Source organism: Pezoporus flaviventris, unplaced genomic scaffold (assembly GCF_033815535.1).
Source record: "Pezoporus flaviventris isolate CSIRO_AGI_PZ_B2104156 unplaced genomic scaffold, CSIRO_AGI_Pfla_v1 ptg000002l, whole genome shotgun sequence".
NCBI classification, from domain to species: Eukaryota; Metazoa; Chordata; class Aves; order Psittaciformes; family Psittacidae; genus Pezoporus; species Pezoporus flaviventris.
In genome coordinates, this window is record NW_026892550.1 from 43,059,460 (window position 1) to 43,081,309 (window position 21,850).

Sequence of the window (21,850 nt, forward strand, 5' to 3'; positions counted from 1 at the left end):
GCTCTCATGACCAAGCTCTTCAGCTTTTTCTATGTCAACATTCTGTTTACTTTACAATAATGTGTATCTGTACCACTACAGAATAACAAAATAATACAAAATCAAGAGACTTGTTTCTTCTTACTCACGTCGTCTGCAGTCCATTAGTGTAGCTTCTGGCACCTTGAATCGAAGAGATCCTCCTGTACCAGGTAGTCTTCCCCCTACCTTAAGCAATTCTTTGGCTCCAAAGCCTTCTACATTGACCACATCCAGAACAGTCAAGTTGTTTCTGCCATAATACAAAAAACAAGCAATCAGCTGCTAAAACACAAATAAAGTTTGTGAAATCACTGCTTTGCTATCTAGGTGCCAATCCAAGACAACAGCGTTTCAGTAACAGAGTTACTGGCCACACCAGGATAGGTTTCCCCTAAATGCAGGGCAGACCACCCTGGAACCAGTCACCAGTGAATTTCACAGAGTGAAGGAACAAGCTCTGTGACCACTGCCACTGGGTAACAACAGTTCCACCTAGTGAAAATGGTTGCTTTTTCCATAAACTATCTTTTCATTCAGAGACAACCAATGAGTGGCTGCACATCAGACACACTGGATACTCAAATCCTGTCACTATGAAGCTAAACTGAAAATAGCAAAGCCACCCAATGTGTTGCTCACTTAACTCAAAATTACCTCAGTACATTCATATGCATTTTAGAGTCCACTGGTCACATACCAAGGAAAAACAGGTGCTTTTTTAATGACTGAGGCATAAGGCACAAAGACCCTTTAAGCAATTTTTATTAAACTGGAGATATTCTGACTTTCAAATTTTGACCATTTGTCTTTACTTCAAGATTTCGTAAATTCCTTTCCACACTGAGTTATTTGATTCTCACATCTGAAACTTGGCTTACCTGATTAAAATAAGGGAAGCTACTCTTCTGTAGTCAACTGGTGTAAAAATTACACCAACTTTTCTAGTTTCCAGTGGCTGCAAACTTAACCAAAGCAGCTCAGAACTGCATTTCTGGTTGATGAGATCCTCCCGGTATGTGTTCTGTTAAACAAAAACATACTTCTTATTCACAGAAAGCGTGTGTTTAAAGATCTCTATAAAGAAAGCACTACAACTTTACTTAGCACCACATAAGATATTTTTGGCAAGGTGCAGTAACTGCTAATTGACTTGTTATACAAAAGTCTTTCAACTTGACAACATAAAACATCAGATAAGGTTGTTTATTTGAGCAAAAGTTCGTATTACTGCATTTATTATTATGAGGAATGTATGACTTCATTTTTTCAAACAGCTTTTATTTGCTCAGATGGAAAAGAAATTATATAGTGTCTATCATATTCAAGGAATCCTGAAACACTTCACAACACAATGAGAACTGACACTATTCTGATTGCACAGGGAAATGTGGCAACCATTATACCCTCAGTATAAAACTTGCAACTTGATTTAAGTGAGAAAGGGACTGTTGGCAAGTATGTTGACCATTTAAGTCACTGGAAACAAGCCAAAGTGAACTCCCTACCTTATTAATTGAAGACCAGAACTACCAGAAGTACACTGAGTCTGGAAATAATGTGGGTTTTTTTGTTGGTTTTTTTTGTTGTTTGTTTTTTTTTTTTTTTTACACAATTCTGCTGTTTATTCTTTTCCCCATTTAAAAAAAAAAAATAAATAAAAACCACCAAAAACCAACTCTAAAACTCTCTATTCCAGAAGCTGGGGTCTCATCTTAGAAAGGGGTGATCAGACAGCCAGAGCAGTCAAAACAACCATAAACATTACTACACGTTACAAAACAGGCTCTTGCTCAGTGGTTTTTCAATTCATGGCTGTTGTACTAATGGTTCTTCTGGTCTTTTCCAGTCCAAACTGTTTTTATTCTTAGTCCATTTTATGAAAAATGAAGATGCAAAAAAGTTTCAGAACCTGCATTTAACAGTCAATATTTAATAAAAGCAAACCACATGTGGCATTTGCAAACTTCACCCTGTCACTCCCTACAAATAAAGATACTCATGCACTCAAAATGTGAGCCTAACAATTCATTACACGTGTCTATAAAGTGACCAAGGAAATAATGACAAATTCAAAAATGTAAATATTAACAGCTAGTGATTTGTTAAACAAGATCCATCTCATACGTGCTGCATACCTACCTAACTATACATGTTCCCCCTAGCTCTTCAAGTCTCTAATGAAAAACAGGTATTACACACATTGATGTAAAGATCTACTGCTATTTTTCCATTTGGTCAAGCACATGGTGTATGGGACTGTGGAAACTCAGTCCTAAACAAGTACTAGTGGAACTAGCTTCTCTTTTTCAGTGTGTGGCTACAGGCTGCAATTTATGAACTGCTGTCTCCTCTCCTCTTACAACTGTTGCCAGAAAGGAAAGGTCAGCTTAAATTAGTATAGCAAACACAGCCTTTTCTTTTTATAAGGTACTAATGTTTCATTAAGGTTCTAAAGCACATGTGCAGAAATATGTATCTATCTAGGATATTAAAGAGGCGACTGCAGCATGCCCAAACTGCAAGGAAAATATATCAATTCCAGGCTTTTGTACAAACTAGAAGTCTAAGAAGAAACTCTCTGGGACCCTGGACAGTACTCTGGGTTGCCAGAATATTGTTGCCAGAAAGTTGGGGCTGGAGAAGAGAAGGCTGCGTGGAGACCTCATAGCAGCCTTCCAGTATCTGACGGGGGCTATACGGATGCTGGGGAGGGACTCTTCATTAGGGACTGTAGTGACAGGACAAGGGGTAATGGGTTAAAACTTAAACAGGGGAAGTTTAGATTGGATATAAGGAGGAAATTCTTTCCTGTTAGGGTGGTGAGGCACTGGAATGGGTTGCCCAGGGAAGTTGAAAATGCCCCATCCCTGCAGTGTTCAAGGCCAGGCTGGACAAAGCCTTGGGTAAATGGTTTAGTGTGAGGTGTCCCTGCCCATGGCATGGGGGTTGGAACTAGATGATCTTAAGGTCCTTTCCAACCCTAACTATTCTATAATTCTAATATGCCAATATCCCTGATATAGCATCTTCTCTATTCCTGTCATGCATGACACAACACCTCAGGGTTTAACCACAGTTCAGCACCGGTGTGACACAGTGAAGTGTCATCACACTCATGCTAAAAATGAGGCAATGGGAAACAGGCAGCTATAACATCCCAACCCGAGTCTGGTGGAGTTGCAATGAGACTGAGCTGAAGTAGAAATCCAGCTTTCTTCTCCCTTGAACTACTGGACAGTATTTCCCTCTACTGAAAAACATTATCAGCCAGCTTCTGACATAACCAACTCAAAAGCCTGACGCTTCATGGACAATCAGTGGCTAAATGTAAGTCCAAACACAGAATGCAAACTGTGGCCCTTCAACATGTGCACACATGCATGCACACACTCAGACTCAAACTCTGGAAAATAAAGGTAATTGCAAACATGCAAACCTGACAGAGAACCAAGAAAACACTGTTAAATTGCTTTAAATAGCACTCGAGAACAACTCAGATGTAGTGTAGATAGAGCTTTTTCTAGTGTATCAGAACACTTCTATCAAAATTAGCCATCTTACCCTGTAAGAACATTCATCCATGAGCCTGAATTCAGTGGTTGTGAAATTAATAGCTTGCACATTTATGCTGAACCTAAATAAACCAAAACAAAAAATTTAGCACTTCAAACCTAGTCTGTCAGAACTAGATTGGCTTATTTTTAGATACTGGCATTTATTCTAAAATAAAGAATACTTTTATAACTGCACTTTGGCAGATGTGAAATAAATGTGGGTCTACATTTTAACAGAATACACTACAAATCAGTTTTATGTGGATTCCACATATTTGGAAAACAGACAAACGGCTGGGCGTTTCAGATCTCTCAGCAAAAGATCACCACCAAGAAATACAATGTCTAAGCCACACAAACACAAGTGCCTCAAAGCTTTTTCTGCCTGCATAACTGTTAAGAAATAATCATTCTCAAATCTCATTAATTTACTCAAATATCCCTCTTTCTGCTCGTAATTTGGGACAAAAATCTTATTTTCTTCCACATACTTTGTAAATTTAATTCACTTACAGCAGTTATTTGCCTGACTGCAGATTGTAGGCATTTCACATTAAGGTATTAAAAACAGACATAGGAAAACCAATAGGTAATATTTTGATTACAGAGGACTAATGGACCTCCAGCCACTGAACTCATAATTCACTTGTCACAACTTTCTGTGACACTGGATTAAAACAAACTGGTTAATGGACATGATTTCTGGTAAACCTAGAACATCTGCAGAAACAAAAGTGTGCAAATAAAGAGAAAATGTAATTTCAAATCACTAGAAAGAGTCTATGTGGAAATTCTATTTGGTATGCAAACAGATGTAGTTATTAATGTGCATATATACACACACACATATGTATGCACATACTAGTACGCATGTAAAGAAATGAGGTTAAGAAGGCAATTACACAGGGATTTGGAACCCAAATCAGTAAGCGACGCTTAAGCACATGAGTAGTCCCATCGGCTCCAACTAAGGAAATAGTCTACCAACAGTTTTTCAGTTAAGTGTGACAGACAGCGCTCTTCTGCTCTTCTTCAACCAGGGTTTTTACTTAAGAAAAAGTGAAGAGGAAAACTTTTTCTGGTAGGAAGGCTCAGATACATTCCTCCTCACTGATCAGCCTACAGACTCTGTATACTTCCCAACTAGCCTTGTGGGGAGATGCACATCCCCAGCACTGCAAATTGCTCCCCTCACCTGGGCAGTTTGCACAGGCTTGCACTAAGCTCCGGATCTTAAAAGATGACAGATTATAGTCTACAACTGGCAGACATAAACTTGCTGAAAACATGCTCAGTTTGATCAGTGACTAGGTACACTACAAAGTCATTCTGCTTTGTAAGCTGCTCTGAATATTATTATATCTTCAAAAATGGGTCAGAACACTGTCCCCACCTAAGCTACACTGAAAAATTAAAACAAACCGTAAGCAACAATCAGAAGGCATGGGAAATAAGATATTTTAAAAAGGAAAACAGTATCCTGAGATAGTTATACTCATTACCATTTGTTCAGTAGACTCAGTGAAGCTTGGGGATCAGGGTAGTAAGAAAGAGGCAGAAGCTGCAACGTAACTGGGAAGGATGAAGGGTTTCTTAGTACAAAATATTTTACCTAAACAGTTTGGAGGGGAAAAGAAACAGTTAAAAACTACATACTTGAGAACTGGAAGGTAAAATCATTCAGCACTGGTAATATGATCTGCATTTTCAAAGGGCTTCAACCTGGCTTCTGTTTTAATGCAATATAATCAACTGTGCACAAAACTGCATGGAACAGCAGGACATGTCACTACAATGTCATCATTCGTTGAAACGGTTAAGAGTGCATGAAGAACCACATGTGCAAATATACAGACCTTCCCCAGCCCCTAAACAACCCTTTCATTCGGATTTTGATTTATGCAGGCAGATGTGAAGAAAGCTCTTCCACAGAATAAGGTGAAGTTAGTGAGGTGCTACCCTTTCTTACAGAAGTCTGAGTGCAAGCAGGTTATACACATTACTATAATGGCTGATAATTAAAAGGCACAAATAGAGTATTAAGGTAATTCACAATATGTGCATATGAAAACTATCTCCATATGACTGGCTCTGGCCCAGGCTAGGTTAGTAGTGACCTAAATCTGACAAACAAGAAAGAGGCAACTATCAGTGCGACTGAAAGACACATTATGGATCTCTCAAGCATTGTATCTCTTGCAAATGTTTTACACACTTCTGTTGCATAAGACAGTGGCATGAGGAAGGCTATGCTGTAACCACATGCATCCTTAATGACAATACACCCTATCCCTAGCCCCTTGTTCAATTATGTTACCACATGCATGTAACTTACACAATGATGCAGGGAAAGCTTTTACAACCATCAACAATTGTTAGTTAAGACCTACACTGCTTTACTCCTCTCCTTGTATTAAATACTACAATTACGTAGCTAGAGATCTTCTCAAAGAGCCATAGGTATACAAGTCTGGTGTCTTAAATTAGACTTCAAACACTGATCAGCAAGCAGTATTAAAATGCTAAGTATCACCTAATATTAACTGTAGACAATGCTACTTAAACAAGCTAAACATGCATCAGCTCAGAAAAAGTGCAACAACAACCATCCTCACCATACTGCTTTTAACTGCTGTGGCACTGAAGTTGAGCGTAAGGCCAGGCTCTGTAGTCATCCGTGGCAAGAAAAAGGCAAAGGACTCCTCTTCAGGCTTCTTCTGGTTAATAAAGCGAGATGATCCTAAAATACTTCTCCTGCTTTATTGGAAAAAATAGAAAGCTTTGTTAATTTTATTTTCTCTTTTCTTTCAAATGAAGAACAAATTATGATTTGCCAGAACCTATAATTATACCACCTAATCTTTCCTTGAAAATATTCTTCACAAAATAAAGTGCATAAAGTTGTAATCTAGTAGTAGAGAGTCAGTGTAACTTATGCGCATCCCTTCAGTCTCCACTTTTACACCTGCAACACAACTGTGGTTTTCACAGCTCTACCTCCTCATTCTAGAAAGGGGGTGGTGCACTATATCTCCACAAGAGTTTCTCAGTCACAACGACTGCTTCCTTCTCAGCATCCCCAATTTGCAGTACCCATTAAGCCAGGGACTAAAAAACCTTAAAAAGCTATTCAAGGACCCTGATCCTGAAAAGACTCTTACGAGACCTGCTGATGAAAGACTCATGCAACTCCACAAACAATCTGGTAAAACATGCTTTGACTGCTTAAACACTGGGTAGCTATGGTTGTCATAGTAAGAACATTATTTACATTCTAAAGCCCGGCATCTGAAACATTTACTTATGGCTGGCAGTGCCTTGAAATGGCAGCTGGGGGTGTTCGGGGTACTCAAACTCCCAGTGCTTCAAATTAACAAGTGCAGGAAGGCCAAAAAAAGTTTGTTCTAATTAAGAATACTTCAGAACAGAAATACTCTTTCTTATAAAACTGTACTGGCTTGAATTAAGAACTGCAACAGATTCTGTACAGACCTGCAGGCTTCCCCACGTCTTATTTTTTGCCATCTTTCATAAAGTTCACTTGCAAGCTCAGAATCCACATCCCAGGCAGAACGGTCCAGAGAGAGACTCTTCTGCCAAAGCAGATTTGCTAAAACGATAACAGATTTTTTGTATTTTACAGAGGTAACATTTGCTCCTTCCATCAATCTACTTCTGAACACGAGTAATCGGCATCTGCAAAGGGTCCTGACACAAAAATAAAGCAAGAAACCCACTTTTTCCCTTCAAAACAAGCATATGTGCATGTGAGGGTATATACATGTGAGTGTATACATATTACTGTATAAATCTTCTTTGCTTAAGATATCTGCAAAACACAGTAATTCTATATGCAAACAAAAGTACGGGTATAGCACTGGCTTTGTACGCTCCAGTGAGCCCTTTTTACTGTTGCTATTTCTAACGTATGCCATTGAAAAGTCATTATGTTATCAGTGGTCTTTAAACAGAACTCTGCTGATGCCAATAAAGCATCAAGATCATACACTATTTTCTACAGAGTGGTACAAAATTATAACATCACAGCACAGCAGGGAGCAAAACAAATCCCACAGTTTGGCAGAAATGATGTTTATATGTCAGCTTCTCTTTTTGAGGTGCTGATAATTTTCTCAAATTCTTCTAAAGATAAAATTGCAAGGCTTCACATCACTCTAAAGATTAATGCCTCTTAGGAAGTCAAGCATTTTCACATAGCAGAATACAGTTAGAAAAGCAAACTTCTTTGAAAAGAAAAGAAAAATGGCTTATTTTAAAAATGCATCTACTTTACTTTACAATCCTTAGGGTTTAAAGTAACCAACTGAGATTGATGATGACTGGAATAATCCAGCTACAACTTCTTTAGGTCAGTATTTTCAGGCTTTTGCATTAGACTTTTTTATTTAACAAATACTATACTAGTATCCTGTGTTAGAAGGCAGAATACCTGTACATAAAGATCTGATTATGTTCAGATAATCAGATGTGAATGGAATATAAACAATAAGGACTCACTTTTATCAGAAAAATTTCTTTCTAAAGATTAAAAAACAAAACAAAACAAAACAAAAAGCAAACACTTGCTTCCAAGATCTGTACCTAAATGTGCATATGTATCAGTAATTCTTCAAGCCGTATGTTACCATTCATCACCTCAATTCTTTTTTCATTTGACTAACTACTACTGCCTTCTTCATACAAAATACACTGCAGGAAAGCGCCATCTTGAGAACATGTTTGGGAGAGTATTCAATTTAGCATTTCTTTAAAGGGTACCATGGTACCATTTACTTTTAATGGGTACCTATGTTGCCACTACTGGAATTCTTTACTGAGCAGAGATTAAAAAACACTATTGAGAATCACTTTTCATCAGATTCAACATTCTCCACGAAGTTATGTCCATGTAATACCCAACACTATTTTGGTAAATGTCAGCCAGGTACTTAGAACAGCTCCCAGCATTACAGTATCTGGAGATAGATTCCTCAGTTCCAGAAAGAATGAGACCCTTTCTTTCTATTTCACATGATACAGCATTAAGGATGCTATTTAAATGAGCCTGATAAACGGTGTTTTGCAGAAATCTAGGACATTATTTCTGTAAGAAACAGGTGAAGAGAAGGCCTTCAAATTTAACTATGGCTAAAGGCAGGATATTGGTCAACATTTGTTTTCTGTTTCAAAGACTTCCCAGGATCTGGACCCAGATTATACACATTGCCTAACACTTTGAGCTAGTTGGCAGCTTTATCATTCTACCACAACACCTCCAGAGAACATGCATATGAAGAAAGAAAGGCGCAGTACACCGCCAATTGCATCAGAGTCTTAAACATTAAGTCCAAAATAATGTTTCAAGACAGAACAATAGCTTAGCATGTCCTATGGAATTAGAGGTCTGAAATACTGCACAATGTACTCAGAGCGGGTTACTCAAAGCCATTTACATGCTCCCAGAAAAATGAATATTTTTGAAAGACATAAAACTAAGTACACACATTAACAATCTCAATATTCTCAATACAAGTCCTGCTACATAAAATGGATTTTCTACAATGAAACTACTAGCAGATGCAAAAAATCCCCAAGACAAGCTTACCTGAATCAGACTTTCCCAAGTAACACTGAATATCACAGTGGGCAATCGCTTCAAAATGAAGATCTCCCTGCTGGAAAAACAAAATAAAAACTATAACTGACCACATGGTAAGACAACAAGACAAATTCCAGTTTTTCAGTGCATAATTTAGACGAGTCAAGAGAATTAAGGGTGTCTAGAGGACTGTAATTCCATCACTGTTCAACTCTGGGGGCTTAACTTCTCAAGCTACAGAATGGTTTCACAGAATGGTGTGGTTCCAAGTTTTTCTGTCAGGACTAAGGGACAGATTTCTGGCCTAAGAAAGAGGCCGCTGCATTTTGGTTTGCAGGGCATAATAATCATACAACACAACTGAATATGGTACCTTGGACACAGTCGAATATATCTGCAGAGGTATTTCAAACATTATTCCCACATTTGTGGCCAAACAAATACTAGAGAGCACATTTGTTACAGTGTCTTTCACACTGAGCTTCAAAGAAAATACGTTCCAGCAGCCTGGAGGCAGAGTCAAAGGTTCGGCAAAGTTCAGAATCTAGAAAGAATTAAATGACAAGTGAATTAAAACTGGTACAGTATTTTTGGTGCAAGTGGTACCTTGAAGAATGTAAACTTTCTCTTCGTGTTTTTGCTGTTATTACATACACATATGTGCCCATAACTGATCCGTACAGCGCACATATGTAAATCTCCTATCTAAATATACAAAGAGCCAATTAGATGCCTACATCATGTGCTTATTCATAAACCAGATCTGCCTGGTTTGAATCAAGCAATTGCGCGAGTAAATTATTGGCTTTGCCTTCTAAACTTCAAAGCTCATCTATGTAGTAAAGACTTCCATTACAGACTATGAAGAAATGCTGAATCCTATGGAGCACAAACACACATGCAACAATTCTGAGAACAGAGCAATGTTATATAATTTGATGCATCTGTAGCTGCAACTCAAATGAAAGAACAGTTGTTAATGAAACAATGCAAAAACAAGCCGGACAGTGAATAATGCCTGTTGAGAGAGTAAGCTCTTCAGAACCTAACATTTATGGCCATACAAATACCTTTATTTTTAACTGATTTCAACCAGCTCTGAGAACACAGAGTTCTTCAAAGGATCTATTTTGTATGTTGAAGGACTGTATCCCTAAATCAAAGACAAAACAATATTTGAAGCAGAAAAAAAGCTTACCTTTAAAACGTTTTTTGTTTCTCTGGCTATGAAGACTTCTGTCAGTTCAATGCTGAAGTCAAAATTGTTTGTAAACCATATGGACCAAAATCCTGAAGTATTATGATGTGGTTCTATATGAAACAATGCTGCAGAAGGATCTACATCAAAATACCTGTAAGTAAATGCAGAAGAAAAATAAATACGTCTGCAACTGTCCTTGCGCACACATAAGAGGTCCACACAAGCATATAACTAGTATTCTTGCATAACGATGCTCCTTTAAGGTTTTAAGGAGAAAGAACAGAATTATTTCCTTTGGAATACTTACATACAATATCAAAGTAAAAATTGACAGGAGCAATGCAAAAGAGGTAGGCAGGTTTACACTCTTCCTGTGCTATATAGTATATCACTACCTACTGCTTTGGAATATGGTAGCTTGGATGAAATTTGTGAAAGAAGAAAAGACTCCACATTTTTTCTATAACTATCCTGGTTCTGCATAACAAATTTCATCACAGACTCTAAGCAACATTTATATGATATGAGCTGCTAAGGCATACCTCTTTATTGGCTCCTGAAATTCTTCTTGGATAAAATACAGAACTACTACTTGAAATGTCACAGCTCTGTTTCGGCAAACGACACAGTAACAATAGCAAGAAGCCTCGTCACTTTTCCTGGAATTGTTCAGTGACAAAACAAGCTAACCTCATCTCTTAAAGTAGGGTACAATATTCTTCTGACAATATCGTGAATGTTAACAAACAAACAAAAATCCATTGTCAACCTACCCTTCCATCACAGGACAAGAAAGACAGGCTTTTAGTGTTGCAGTGCCTTCCAACTGATTACTCTTCTTGTCACCATAACGACTTTCACTGTCACAGGATGCAGCTGGGCAAAGAACAGACAACATCAGCCAGAACAATTTTCACATGAGGGTTTGGAAAAACACTACAAAGGGGAACACTTGTTAGTCCAATTCTAACACAGGTGAACTAAGCATCTAATCACTTATGTCCTGATTTTCAGAGGTTCCACGCTTTGCTTTAAGAAGAATTTATGAATGCTACACACCTTCCAAAAACACATACACAAAAAGGCTGTGAAGAGCAACCCAACCAATTTTAGCCAGGTGTCACTGGCTCAGCATTTTTACTTATCAGTGCACACTGCCTCCTTTTAATAAATGAAATACTGTTCTGAAAAAAGCAATCACTTAAAATATAGTCCTTTCTTCTTATTTTCACTCTTTTCTAGGAAAAAGAAGTCCCAGCATTATTATGAAAGCAGCCTGGTTCATAAACATTTAAAGTCAATGCACTGCAGTCTAGCGGTCAGAATAGGAAACAGGCTGGAGTCAGGAGTGCCTAAATGTTAATCTTTGCTCTTCCACAAACACGCCTGGTCCCAGGCAAGCCTCGTCAATGATCCTGCCAAGAAATGTCAGAAAATGACCACCCAAGCACAACAGCCTTTAAGAAGATATATTGGAAACAGAAAAATAACCACAAATTATAAAAGGATGTTGAAAAAGCATATTCAGTAATTATGCTTACTGAAAATCAGCTAACATTTTAGCAAATGCTTTCTTCCCTTTTTTTGTAATATGTATAGCTTAGAACCTTCAATCAGCAAAAGAGAAAGCATATATACACCAAAATGGTGGAAACAGTTTGAAGAAAGAGTTCAGCCTCCCTCTCAAAAAAATCCAAGTAAGTTGATTTTGAGATCTTTCAGGGTCTTTTATCTGATGAAATAAAAAGCTACCCTTTTACAATAAAATCCTGTTTAATCATATTATAAGTACACTGTACCTTTACAAGAAATAGAGGCAACTTTTGTAAAGTTAGTAGATGATGAAGATAGCAGTACTGGCTCAAACTGCACAGGTGACGTTTCTTTTTGTGACAACTGCCGTATTTCCTGCATGAAGACAAGACACAATAATCCTTCTAGAAATACTAGCATTATTAGCGCTGCTCCGGTATTAGTGTATCTTCTTGTCAAATTTGCAAGCTAATATCTGCCATTTTCTCACATCTTTTAAATGAACCCATGGATTTTTATTCAAGTTAACAACTCTTATGTCTCTTAACAAAACCCATCACTGAACTACACATCATCATCGAAAAGACCTATTAGATATCTGGGCACCTTTAAAAATATAGAGGCATGACATTTGCTACCAGGAAAATCAATCTGCTATTACAGAGTAAACCAGTGGCCTAATTAATTCCCCAATCAAATTCAAAACCCTAAAATACGACTTCCTTATTCTCACAATTACCTGTATATGTACAAGGCTGCTCCCAGAATGCATGACGTATACATCTACTGAGGAATCACCTGTCCAAAAGAATGAACACTGATGTAAGTTGACCAAGGACAGAAGCACTCTTGCTTTGTCAGATACTCATATGAGAAGGAATCCCAATTTAAGTATAAGAATCTTTGTGCAACAGCTACCCTTGTAAAAAGGAGGAACTATTCACATCTCGAGCTGGCAATCATTTCATAAAGGAGTAAAAATCCACCCAAGCACTTTGGCCATAAATATGAAGGCAAACATCAAAAACATGCAGAGGACCAAAAGAAGAGCAGAGGGACAGAACAAGAGGTGACTATTATACCAGGATGGTCATCATACTTCCATGATGGAAGACTACCTGAGCTTTTACCCTTGCTTATGCTTTAATTACATTAGTAGATGCAGGCTGACATAAAAAGACATTCTCCCAGTTCATTAGGCACAATTTCTAATAATCAGTGTGCTTTGCTCAGCTGCTTGAAAGGAACACTACAGGTGCCAGATTCCAAAAGGGAAGCTGGTTCAAGATACTGACTTTGAATGAGCAGATGGTCCACATACCCACAGCTGCTTAAAGCACATACTCTTCAATCTTTCCAGGTGGCTAGTTCCCCTGTGCAGACCTTGCCTATCTGCTGTCCCGCTCTAAGTGCTAACACACATGCTGTACATGGAGACTAACACAGCACCGTATTCCCTTTTGCCAGATCTTTCTCTCAAGACCACATCTCATTTAATTATAAAAATCAAAGGCAAGCAAGCACTGCTGTCTGATATGGTAAAGCACCATATCAAATGGAGCAAGACCTGGAACTTCCCACTGACAGCAAGTCCTAGACCAAACTCTAACGTAGTGAGGACTTACAACTGCATTCTATTTAATAAAAAACAGTCTTAAGAGCATACTTCTATTATTTAACCATCAAAAGTGTTAACAGTAAGCACCCTTGACACAACAGATGTGAATAATTCTCTGCCAGCATCAGAACAAATGTATGCCCACAACTCAGCAAAACAAAGCACTGGCATCTCACTGGCAGAGAAACTAGGTTTACAGAGGGTTTTTCAGTTTCCACTCTATGTAAATATCACATCTCAGAACAGGCACAGGAAAAAAAGCATATATTGTTTTGTGACTAGATCTTAAACAGAACTTCTCAAAAGAAAACAGATCATGTTCTCTTTTCACTAGTATGTTAAAAAAATATTATTTTAATATGGATTCCTAAGCAATTCTTTCTTCTTTAATCAGAAAGTAAAACTGGCAGAAATGTCTAAAAGAAACTATTCAGACAGACTGCAAAGCTCCGTATGTAATGTAAAATCCCCTGGATTTAAAGGATTTGCTCACCCAAATGATGTAGCATAAAAAATCTGCAAGGAGTTGATTGTTTTGCCTGTGGAATTCTAGCTTACAGGAACAAATAATGCGCACATCTGTACTACCTCACTACCCTACTTTCCACAACAGCTACTATTCCCAGTGCTGTACAAACCATTCTGCCTTCACAGTTATATTATGGTTTATTTAATTAATGTGAAACCAGAAATGCAGCTGTAGAAATCAAAGGACCATGACATTTTCCCATACTATGAGGGACTAAAGAATGAAACAGAAGTAGTTTACAACTTTACAATCATTACCTTCGTAAAGAGCACTGTGCTCACAGTAACTGCCTTAAACAAACTAGCTGACAAGCTGTGTTTAACTGTCAACACTTAGCTTTTTCCCTTACTTGCACAATTTGGCTGCCACTGAATTTGACTAAATTTAGCACATCAAATTACAACTTATGTATAAAACCAAGTTTTATTACAATTAACAGTCATATTTAGGACTTACCCAAGGTCTTCGTATTTTCCATTGCTACATAAACTACAAAAAGATTCTCCAGTAAGTATTGTCTGTGCTCCACAAAATCTTGTTGGGCATTTTCCATTCTTACCGTTAAGCTCATTTCTAGCAGCACTGGGTCATCAGACATAAAACAGCAACTCTGGAGCGAGACAAGGGGATACGGTGTGTATGTGGTGTGAGAGGAAAAAATTAGTACAGTAAGGTATTTTTAGAAGTTAATCAAAGGTATTAGCTAAAAGAGAAGGCTACCAGCACTTTGGCGCTGGCAAAACAGGAGTAATTAGGACCTCAGCTAAAATCTCAGCAGAAACCAAAGACAGTGTGGGTACAAGCAGCACAGCAGAAACAAAGACTAAAAACAACTGAAAAGGACACTGAACCTTTAAAGAATGCAAATTTATTAACTGTCTTAGTCAGTCTCACCTCAGGGACTGCAAAACAGTTTCCTTTGTTAAATCCTCTGCCTTCAATAAAATGTGCCATAAACAGACTGATGCATGTGTCTTAATGGTAGGAAGACAGCTCATGTTCACTGGTCTGTTTATAGTTAATTTTTCCAAATCCTGTGTTTTTTGTCTCCATTTCTCACTGAAGTAATTTTAAAAAAACAAACATACATGTACAATTCTTAATAGAAAACACTGTCGTCTGGCTAGAATACTTCAGATAAACACAAATAGGGTCTTAACTGCCTTCTCTAACTAGTGGCTGCTGTTAAGACAGCTGAGTCTCAGCAACTACAAAGACACAGACACCATTTCACAAAAAATTCACGCCAACAATGAGAAACAAAACTAGATAATCAACAGTGAATAACATAAATTGGTCCTGCATCACACCATGAAGGTCGTTAGGCTTCAATGCCCCACCAAGAGGACTAGTTTGCTCGGGAGGAAGAGGAGAAAACCACTCCTGGCATGCAAAGTGCTCTCATGAAGCGGTAGCAACACACCTTCAGCTAATCTGAAGTGTCACAAGGAGGTACAGTGGGAGTAGGGAAGAGTCTTTGGGAATGGAATGCCAGTTCACTGCTCAAACAGCATCAAAGAAACCATCGCACATGAAATGGCTGTCAGGAGCAGGAGAGGAGGCCACTGTGGAAACTGAAGCACAGGGATGCTGTGCCCCTGGAAAGCTCACACCAAAGAGCAAGCAGGTGCACTACATGCAATCTCAAAAGTTCAGGTGCATCTCAAGCTTAGCGTTATTCACCAATGTAATGCAAGAATCAAACATGGGAGTAAACAGCACAGGGTCACTGTGACATGTAACATACAGGAATACAGCTATAGAGTCCAGGCCTTGTCACACTTGATGGAAGATGCTTCAGACCACAGCACAAGCCTATCTATCTGATCCAACTACCCCATTAAATACCATTAGCACTGTAAACCAATACCCATTTACTGTGCAAGGACATTTAAGGAGAGAAGAAAAATAGATAGCACTGCCCAGGAGGATGGAGAGACCTACTGTCCTGAATGCTCAGAGGTTTTGGAGGGGGCTTTTCTGCTAGCAAGCTCACCCCTCCTCAGCTCTGCCCAATGCCAAAGCCACCTTCAAAGCCTCTTGAGCACAGAGCCCAGACTTCAGCTTCCCAGCTCATTGATTTCTTGTCAGTGTGAATCAGAAACTTGTGAAATGCTTCTGGAGAAAGGGAATTACAGGCATCTAATCACTTATGTACCTCATAGAAGTAATATAATATCTACACATTAAAACACTTAGCCTGCTGGTTTGGACTTGAGGGAGGGGGGGCATGGAGATATTTGATGTCTTTTTCCAACTCCCTTCTTCTAAAGGTTATAGCGTAATGTATGTGACATTTCATGTATACCACAGGGTACAGTTTTATAAAGGCATAGGTAAAAGCACAGTTTCCCTTTAAACTAAGGCACTGGATATTGCATTGTTGCTAAAACTTTTAGAGCTGTGGAAAGTACCCCTCTAAACTTCAACTGAAGTAAGACTTAAATAGGTATAAAATTATGATAAAACACACCTTAACTTGCTGATATGCATCATTAGGTAAACTGCATTCAAGGTGAACACGTAAGAGACTGGCATTCGTAGTTTCTGCCTGTAAGCAAGGAAAGTGAAGAAAACATCAAACATCTGATTCAAATGTGCTTCAAATCCGATTCACACACCACAATTTATAAGGATAACAGGACTGTTTCCACATATGCATGACACAGAAATGTAAGAAAATTTAAAAAAATAAATACAGTTGCTGTATACAGTAGGTGAATAATCAATCTCCAATTCTCAGGAACTCTGTCAATACCTGCTTACTCATCAAACTATTATTCTACATGAATATTAAATATTTATACAGAATGAACATGAGCAATGCTTATGAACTTTCATGTTTCAATAAACTGTATTCAAGAGAGCCTTTTCTGTGTAGTATAAAAGCTTCTTTCCTTGTTTTCTGTGTATTTTTGTTGCCGATTAGATACTACAAAGAACATAGTGCTTCTTGGCCATGGTCTGATACACAGGCTTCATGCCAAAATGGACAGACAGAAAATACTTGTTTTGCCTTTTTGTTCATTTGGAAAGGGAAAAGAGAAGACAACACTGATTGTGCCAGCTTGTAAAGCACTCATAAATCTAATGGGGCAACAGCACCAACAAAGCCCAGTATAGTTCATGAAAGCTCTTTGGAAATCTTTGGACTGCCAAATTAGTTGCACAAACTGCTCAGTCAGAATATCTTGATACTAAATTAAAAACAAAAATAAATTAGAATGCCCGACCTGTCACTCTATCAGAGCCTTAATTACAGCAAAACTAACTAGTGATTTTGAGACTTACATGGAACTCCCCCCAGTTTCTCTTGAGATACTTAACTAAATATCTGAGTGGGGTATCTGCAGGTTCAACTTTCTGCACATGTCAATGCAATTGACTTTAAAGAATGTCTATAATGCCAATTATTGACAATGTCAATATTATATTATTTATAATAATTATCATTATGTATTATTATATATTTATAGCAATTATCATTACTATATATTATGTCAATATTACATTATGTCTACATAATGTCAATAATGCTGAAAAGCTAAACTGTGAATCAAAGTTTTTTTCAGTATCCAGCGCCCTATTCTGCATCTCCCTGGGACAGGCAGAAGGGGACAGGGTGCACCTGAGCCGAAAGTAGATTTACCACATGCGTGGCGTTTCATGGGGTCCAGTTTTACACAAGCACAGTCAAAAGAAAGCCAACATACAGACATTCTGCATTCTCAATTCAAACAAATTTCATACCAAAATGACTGGGACTTCACACAAGAGGGCGATGTAACCTCTGCAAAGGTGGAGATCCACCTCCCAAACCCTGTCCCCATCGCAGCTCTTAGGGGAACACGAACGTCTGCCACCCTTCTTTTTGACAAATGCTTTTGTCCTCATCAAGAGCAGAAATAAAACCCCATTCCATTCCAAAACATGCACCACTTCCTAATCTCTCACAGCCATGACTGCTAGTGTAGCTTTAATGAGGCAGTAAGACTACACAGAGAGCAATTTTGGGGCTGCTTTTCTGGTCAGATAAACCTTGATGCTTAGGCTTCCTTTCTCAGTGGTTCTTGAGAGAATACCACCTTCCCGGTCCTACATAAGGAGTTGTTAGTCTTTAATTCAATACTATTGTAGTTTAAAGAAGTTTGAGACTGCATACCCCTATTAAAAAAGCTAACTCATTTTTCCAAACTTCTTTTTTTTTTTTTCCAGTTTTGCCATGGCATACATCTAACATGAAAAACTGCTGTCACCTTAAAATTGAAGCTGCTAATGTACCACACAGAGATGAAAAAAATGCAGTTGGGGTGTATTTGATGTTGATCTGTTTTCTGCACGATTGACACACACACACTCCCCCCCCCCCCCCCCCCCCCCCCCAACCCGAGAAGCTATCTTCAGAAAAGGAAAAGGGTTTTCATTTATCTAAGGCAGACAACAGATGCATAACTGTCATGCCCACTATCTTACAGCACTGGTAGGACAGCTGTGTTAACCATAAAGCGAAGATAAAGCATCTATGAAGAAAACACTGTCAGAGGCTGAGTTTCCAAGACAAACCCAGGACCATGTCCACATCTCCCAGCAGCACAAGCACTCCGCTTACACTGTAAATATCACTGCCTATGAATCAGAGCAGGGACCTGAGTTATGCAGCATATGTTTGCACCAGAGAACTGCAATAGAGAGGCACGGCACAAGGGAAAAGTCAGAGAGAGTGCTGCAAAGCAGTACAACCACTGCCACATCATTACCTGGTGCCTCTATTTTGTATATGCAGGCATATATACTTGCGCATACACACACTCTCAGGACACACAAATCCTATGTGCGCTGAATAGAGAAGTCTGATAGAAGCCACACAAGCTAAATTCTTGCCAGTTTTGGCAAGTTCTTACACTTTAAATTTAAAGAAACAGAGGCCTCTGTCAAAAAAAAAAAAAACCCACCCTGAAAACCTGAACCATCTGATCTGCAAGGAGCTCCACTCTCCTGGCAAAGGTCGAGGATTCCCACTGGGGGACACTACAGTAGGCAATTACTTAGGAAATAATTCATACTCCAAAAGAGAGACAGAGCACCCACAGGACAGCTGGCACGGGCCAGCTCAAAAGCCACCAAACAACCACAGACCCAGAGTCACTTCTAGGGAAAGAATTCTGTCTTACGTGCCTGTCAATGGCTCTAAACAAGATTTTCACAAAGATGGTCCTGCAACACAATTGGGACTGTAGAGTCCAAACCACTTCCTGGAGTTTGGCTACAGGATAATCAAAAAAGAGCAAGCACTGAACAAGCCCCCCCTTCTTCCTGCAGTCTGATACTTCAGAGTTTCTGTCCTGGACTAGCCCTGGCCCTAAAGAGCTTTTTCCGCTCTGAATGGTGTTAATTAACTGTCCCTGTAACAATGATTCAGCAGGGTTTCATCAGTTTTTTGCAGGCAGTTATCAGGTTGGCACACCAAGAAAACTACTGTCCAACTACCTTCCTTCTCCACACCCAAGCACCACACTTGCACGTATTTGCTTCTTTGATCTTCTGTCTACTGGCACAAAACGCAGCTTAAAGTCTTGGATTCCTGCCAGTATTTGCAACATTACATTGGTTCATAAAGTCTGAACTCCTCTGGGAAGTCAGCAAAGTGATGCCTGTGTCTCCTACGATAAGATGCTCCACCTTGCAGGTCACTCCTCCATTGATATTTCCAGTGTGTTTGTACAGCATTTTGAACATAAAGAGGCACTGATGTAGCTGCCCTGTCAGTGCCATCCAAATATTAAACAATGCCAAAACCCAGACAAGTGGAGCAAAGACTACATCCAGAAGTTGGATAAAAAAAGATGACCTATATGTGCTCCACCATCTGTTACTGCTTAGTGGTAACTAGCCGCTGCTGACTGGCCACGTGGACATACTGTGAATTCACAGTGTTGGGAGACAGGTCTTCTTTCCTCCCGATTGAGTGAGCCAGGAGCCCAGAAGTCCTGGGATCCAGGACCACAGCCAGAGCATGCTCATCCTGAACCATTCAGAAGCTGAAACTTTGAAAATAATAACAGAAAGAGAGTGAAATTCAACAGCAGAGAAGGCAACTTTGTCTTTCTTTTTCTTTCCTTATTAATCTCAGAGTTTCTGCTAAAAAACCCTGGGGGAATGATGAAGAAAAAAGAAAAGCCTGTGCACCTTTGTCTACTAAAGGATAAAAAAGAGCCACAAAATCAATAGGCATTTATTTTCCACAAAAAATTACAAACATAAACTGTATTTCCAATGGAAATACTACTACAGAGGTAAACTTTCCTCTATAATTCCCACAGATACATCATATTTCAATATAAATGCTCTGTAGAGACAAAATTTCATCCCTATCCCTATGTACAGTTCTGGCCAATCACCTTGAAAAGAAGTTTTACAAATTGGAGAAGCTGCAGAAACAGTTTGTCAATTTGGTTAAGAAATGGACAGCCCATCACTGAAGAAGATACTACAGAGCATAGAATGTTCAGCTTGGTAAGGTAAACATGCAATGACTCCTACAAATGCTCCTGGGCTTATACCATGACAGCAGCAGGAGTTATATAAACTAAATGCATATCCTAACAAATATAAACCATCCACAAAGCCGTTTACATTGGAAGTCAGGTGTAGGACTCCAACCATCAAAGGAATAACAACAAGTATTTGGGGTTATGGTAACAATGCCTCGAGCAGTTCTGAGAAGCCACTTTACCAAGCACATGATGGGATTAACTGATGTTACTTTCTTACCAAGGCCTTTATGATCAAGGAAGTCAGCTTAAACAAACCACCTTTAGAACAGTAGACACAGAGGCAAAAAACAGACACACACCATGCAGCACTCAGTGAGTCAGCTTTCTCACAGGTTTCCAAGCAGTAGACTCTGAAGGGAAGGATACCTATGGTGTATCAAACTAGACACTGCTGCCCAAGGTGACAACTCATGCACCCCAAGATGACAAGAGATGTGTAAATGAGGCTTATGCTATCCTGAACTTACAGTGGTATTTTACCTCAGTAAAAATAAACAGGGGAAAGCAAACACACACAGTTAAGTGAGTATGGTTTGTTTCAAATGCTTTTTCACTACAGATCTCCACTGTGTGTTTAATAGCTTTGTATCTTTAAGTTCTCCCATGTGTAGTCATTCACTCAAACCTCATATACCTCTCTTCTTCACAGCTTCTGAGCCTATAATATAAACTGGACAAATCAGAATCATATCAATTTTTATGGTATCTGGATCAGAATATTAGGAAGGTTAACTGAAGGAGGTACTTCTGGACAGCTGTCTGAAGATAGGCTGAGAGTTGGGGTTGTTCAGCCTGGAGAAAAGAAAGCTCCAGCAAGACCTTACAGCAGCTTTCCAATACTTGAAGGGAGCCTACAAGAAATCTGGAGGACTTTTTACAAGGGCATGTAGTGACAGGACAAGGGGGAATGGCTTTAAACTGACAGAGGGGAAAGTCAGATTAGATATTAGGAAAAATTCTTCCCTGCGAGGCTGGTGAGGCCCTGGCACAGGTTGCCCAGAGAAGCTTTGGCTGCCCCATCCCTGGCAGTGTTCAAGGCCAGGTTGAATGGGGCTTTGAGTCCAGGTCTATTGGAAGGTGTCCCTTGCCCACGGCAGAGGGGTTGGAACTGGATGAGCTTTAAGGTCCCTTCCAACTCTAACCACTCTATGATTTTTCTAAATGGAACCCAAACTTGAGCCATTAGGTCCCCTTCAGTATTATGTAGATCTTGTCTACCACCTTGAGCCGAGAAGCTGCTC

The 21,850-nt window shown here is 39.0% G+C and overlaps 1 protein-coding gene across 11 annotated transcripts in view; it reads right to left on the reverse strand.

Moving 5' to 3' along the window:
* TMEM131L (transmembrane 131 like) overlaps positions 1 to 21,850 on the reverse strand; it is an 81,218-nt gene that overhangs the window by 19,352 nt on the left and 40,016 nt on the right. For 4 of the 11 annotated variants that reach the window (XR_009747382.1, XM_061476285.1, XM_061476274.1 and 1 more), the window contains exons 8-21: positions 16,529 to 16,606; positions 14,512 to 14,665; positions 12,648 to 12,706; positions 12,175 to 12,283; positions 11,149 to 11,251; positions 10,373 to 10,526; positions 9,548 to 9,718; positions 9,181 to 9,250; positions 7,068 to 7,185; positions 6,191 to 6,332; positions 5,078 to 5,187; positions 3,583 to 3,655; positions 900 to 1,042; positions 129 to 271 (exon numbers count right to left, since the gene is read on the reverse strand). Coding sequence is in view for 10 of the 11 variants with exons in the window: in XM_061476285.1 (XP_061332269.1) it covers positions 129 to 271; positions 900 to 1,042; positions 3,583 to 3,655; positions 5,078 to 5,187; positions 6,191 to 6,332; positions 7,068 to 7,185; positions 9,181 to 9,250; positions 9,548 to 9,718; positions 10,373 to 10,526; positions 11,149 to 11,251; positions 12,175 to 12,283; positions 12,648 to 12,706; positions 14,512 to 14,665; positions 16,529 to 16,606 (1,627 nt within the window). In the remaining variant the exon portion in view is untranslated. Of the gene's footprint in view, positions 1 to 128; positions 272 to 899; positions 1,043 to 3,582; positions 3,656 to 5,077; positions 5,188 to 6,190; positions 6,333 to 7,067; positions 7,186 to 9,180; positions 9,251 to 9,547; positions 9,719 to 10,372; positions 10,527 to 11,148; positions 11,252 to 12,174; positions 12,284 to 12,647; positions 12,925 to 14,511; positions 14,666 to 14,949; positions 15,115 to 16,528; positions 16,607 to 21,850 lie in introns of those variants that run through there. The other 7 variants (XM_061476352.1, XM_061476295.1, XM_061476312.1 and 4 more) reach the window with 6 other exon arrangements.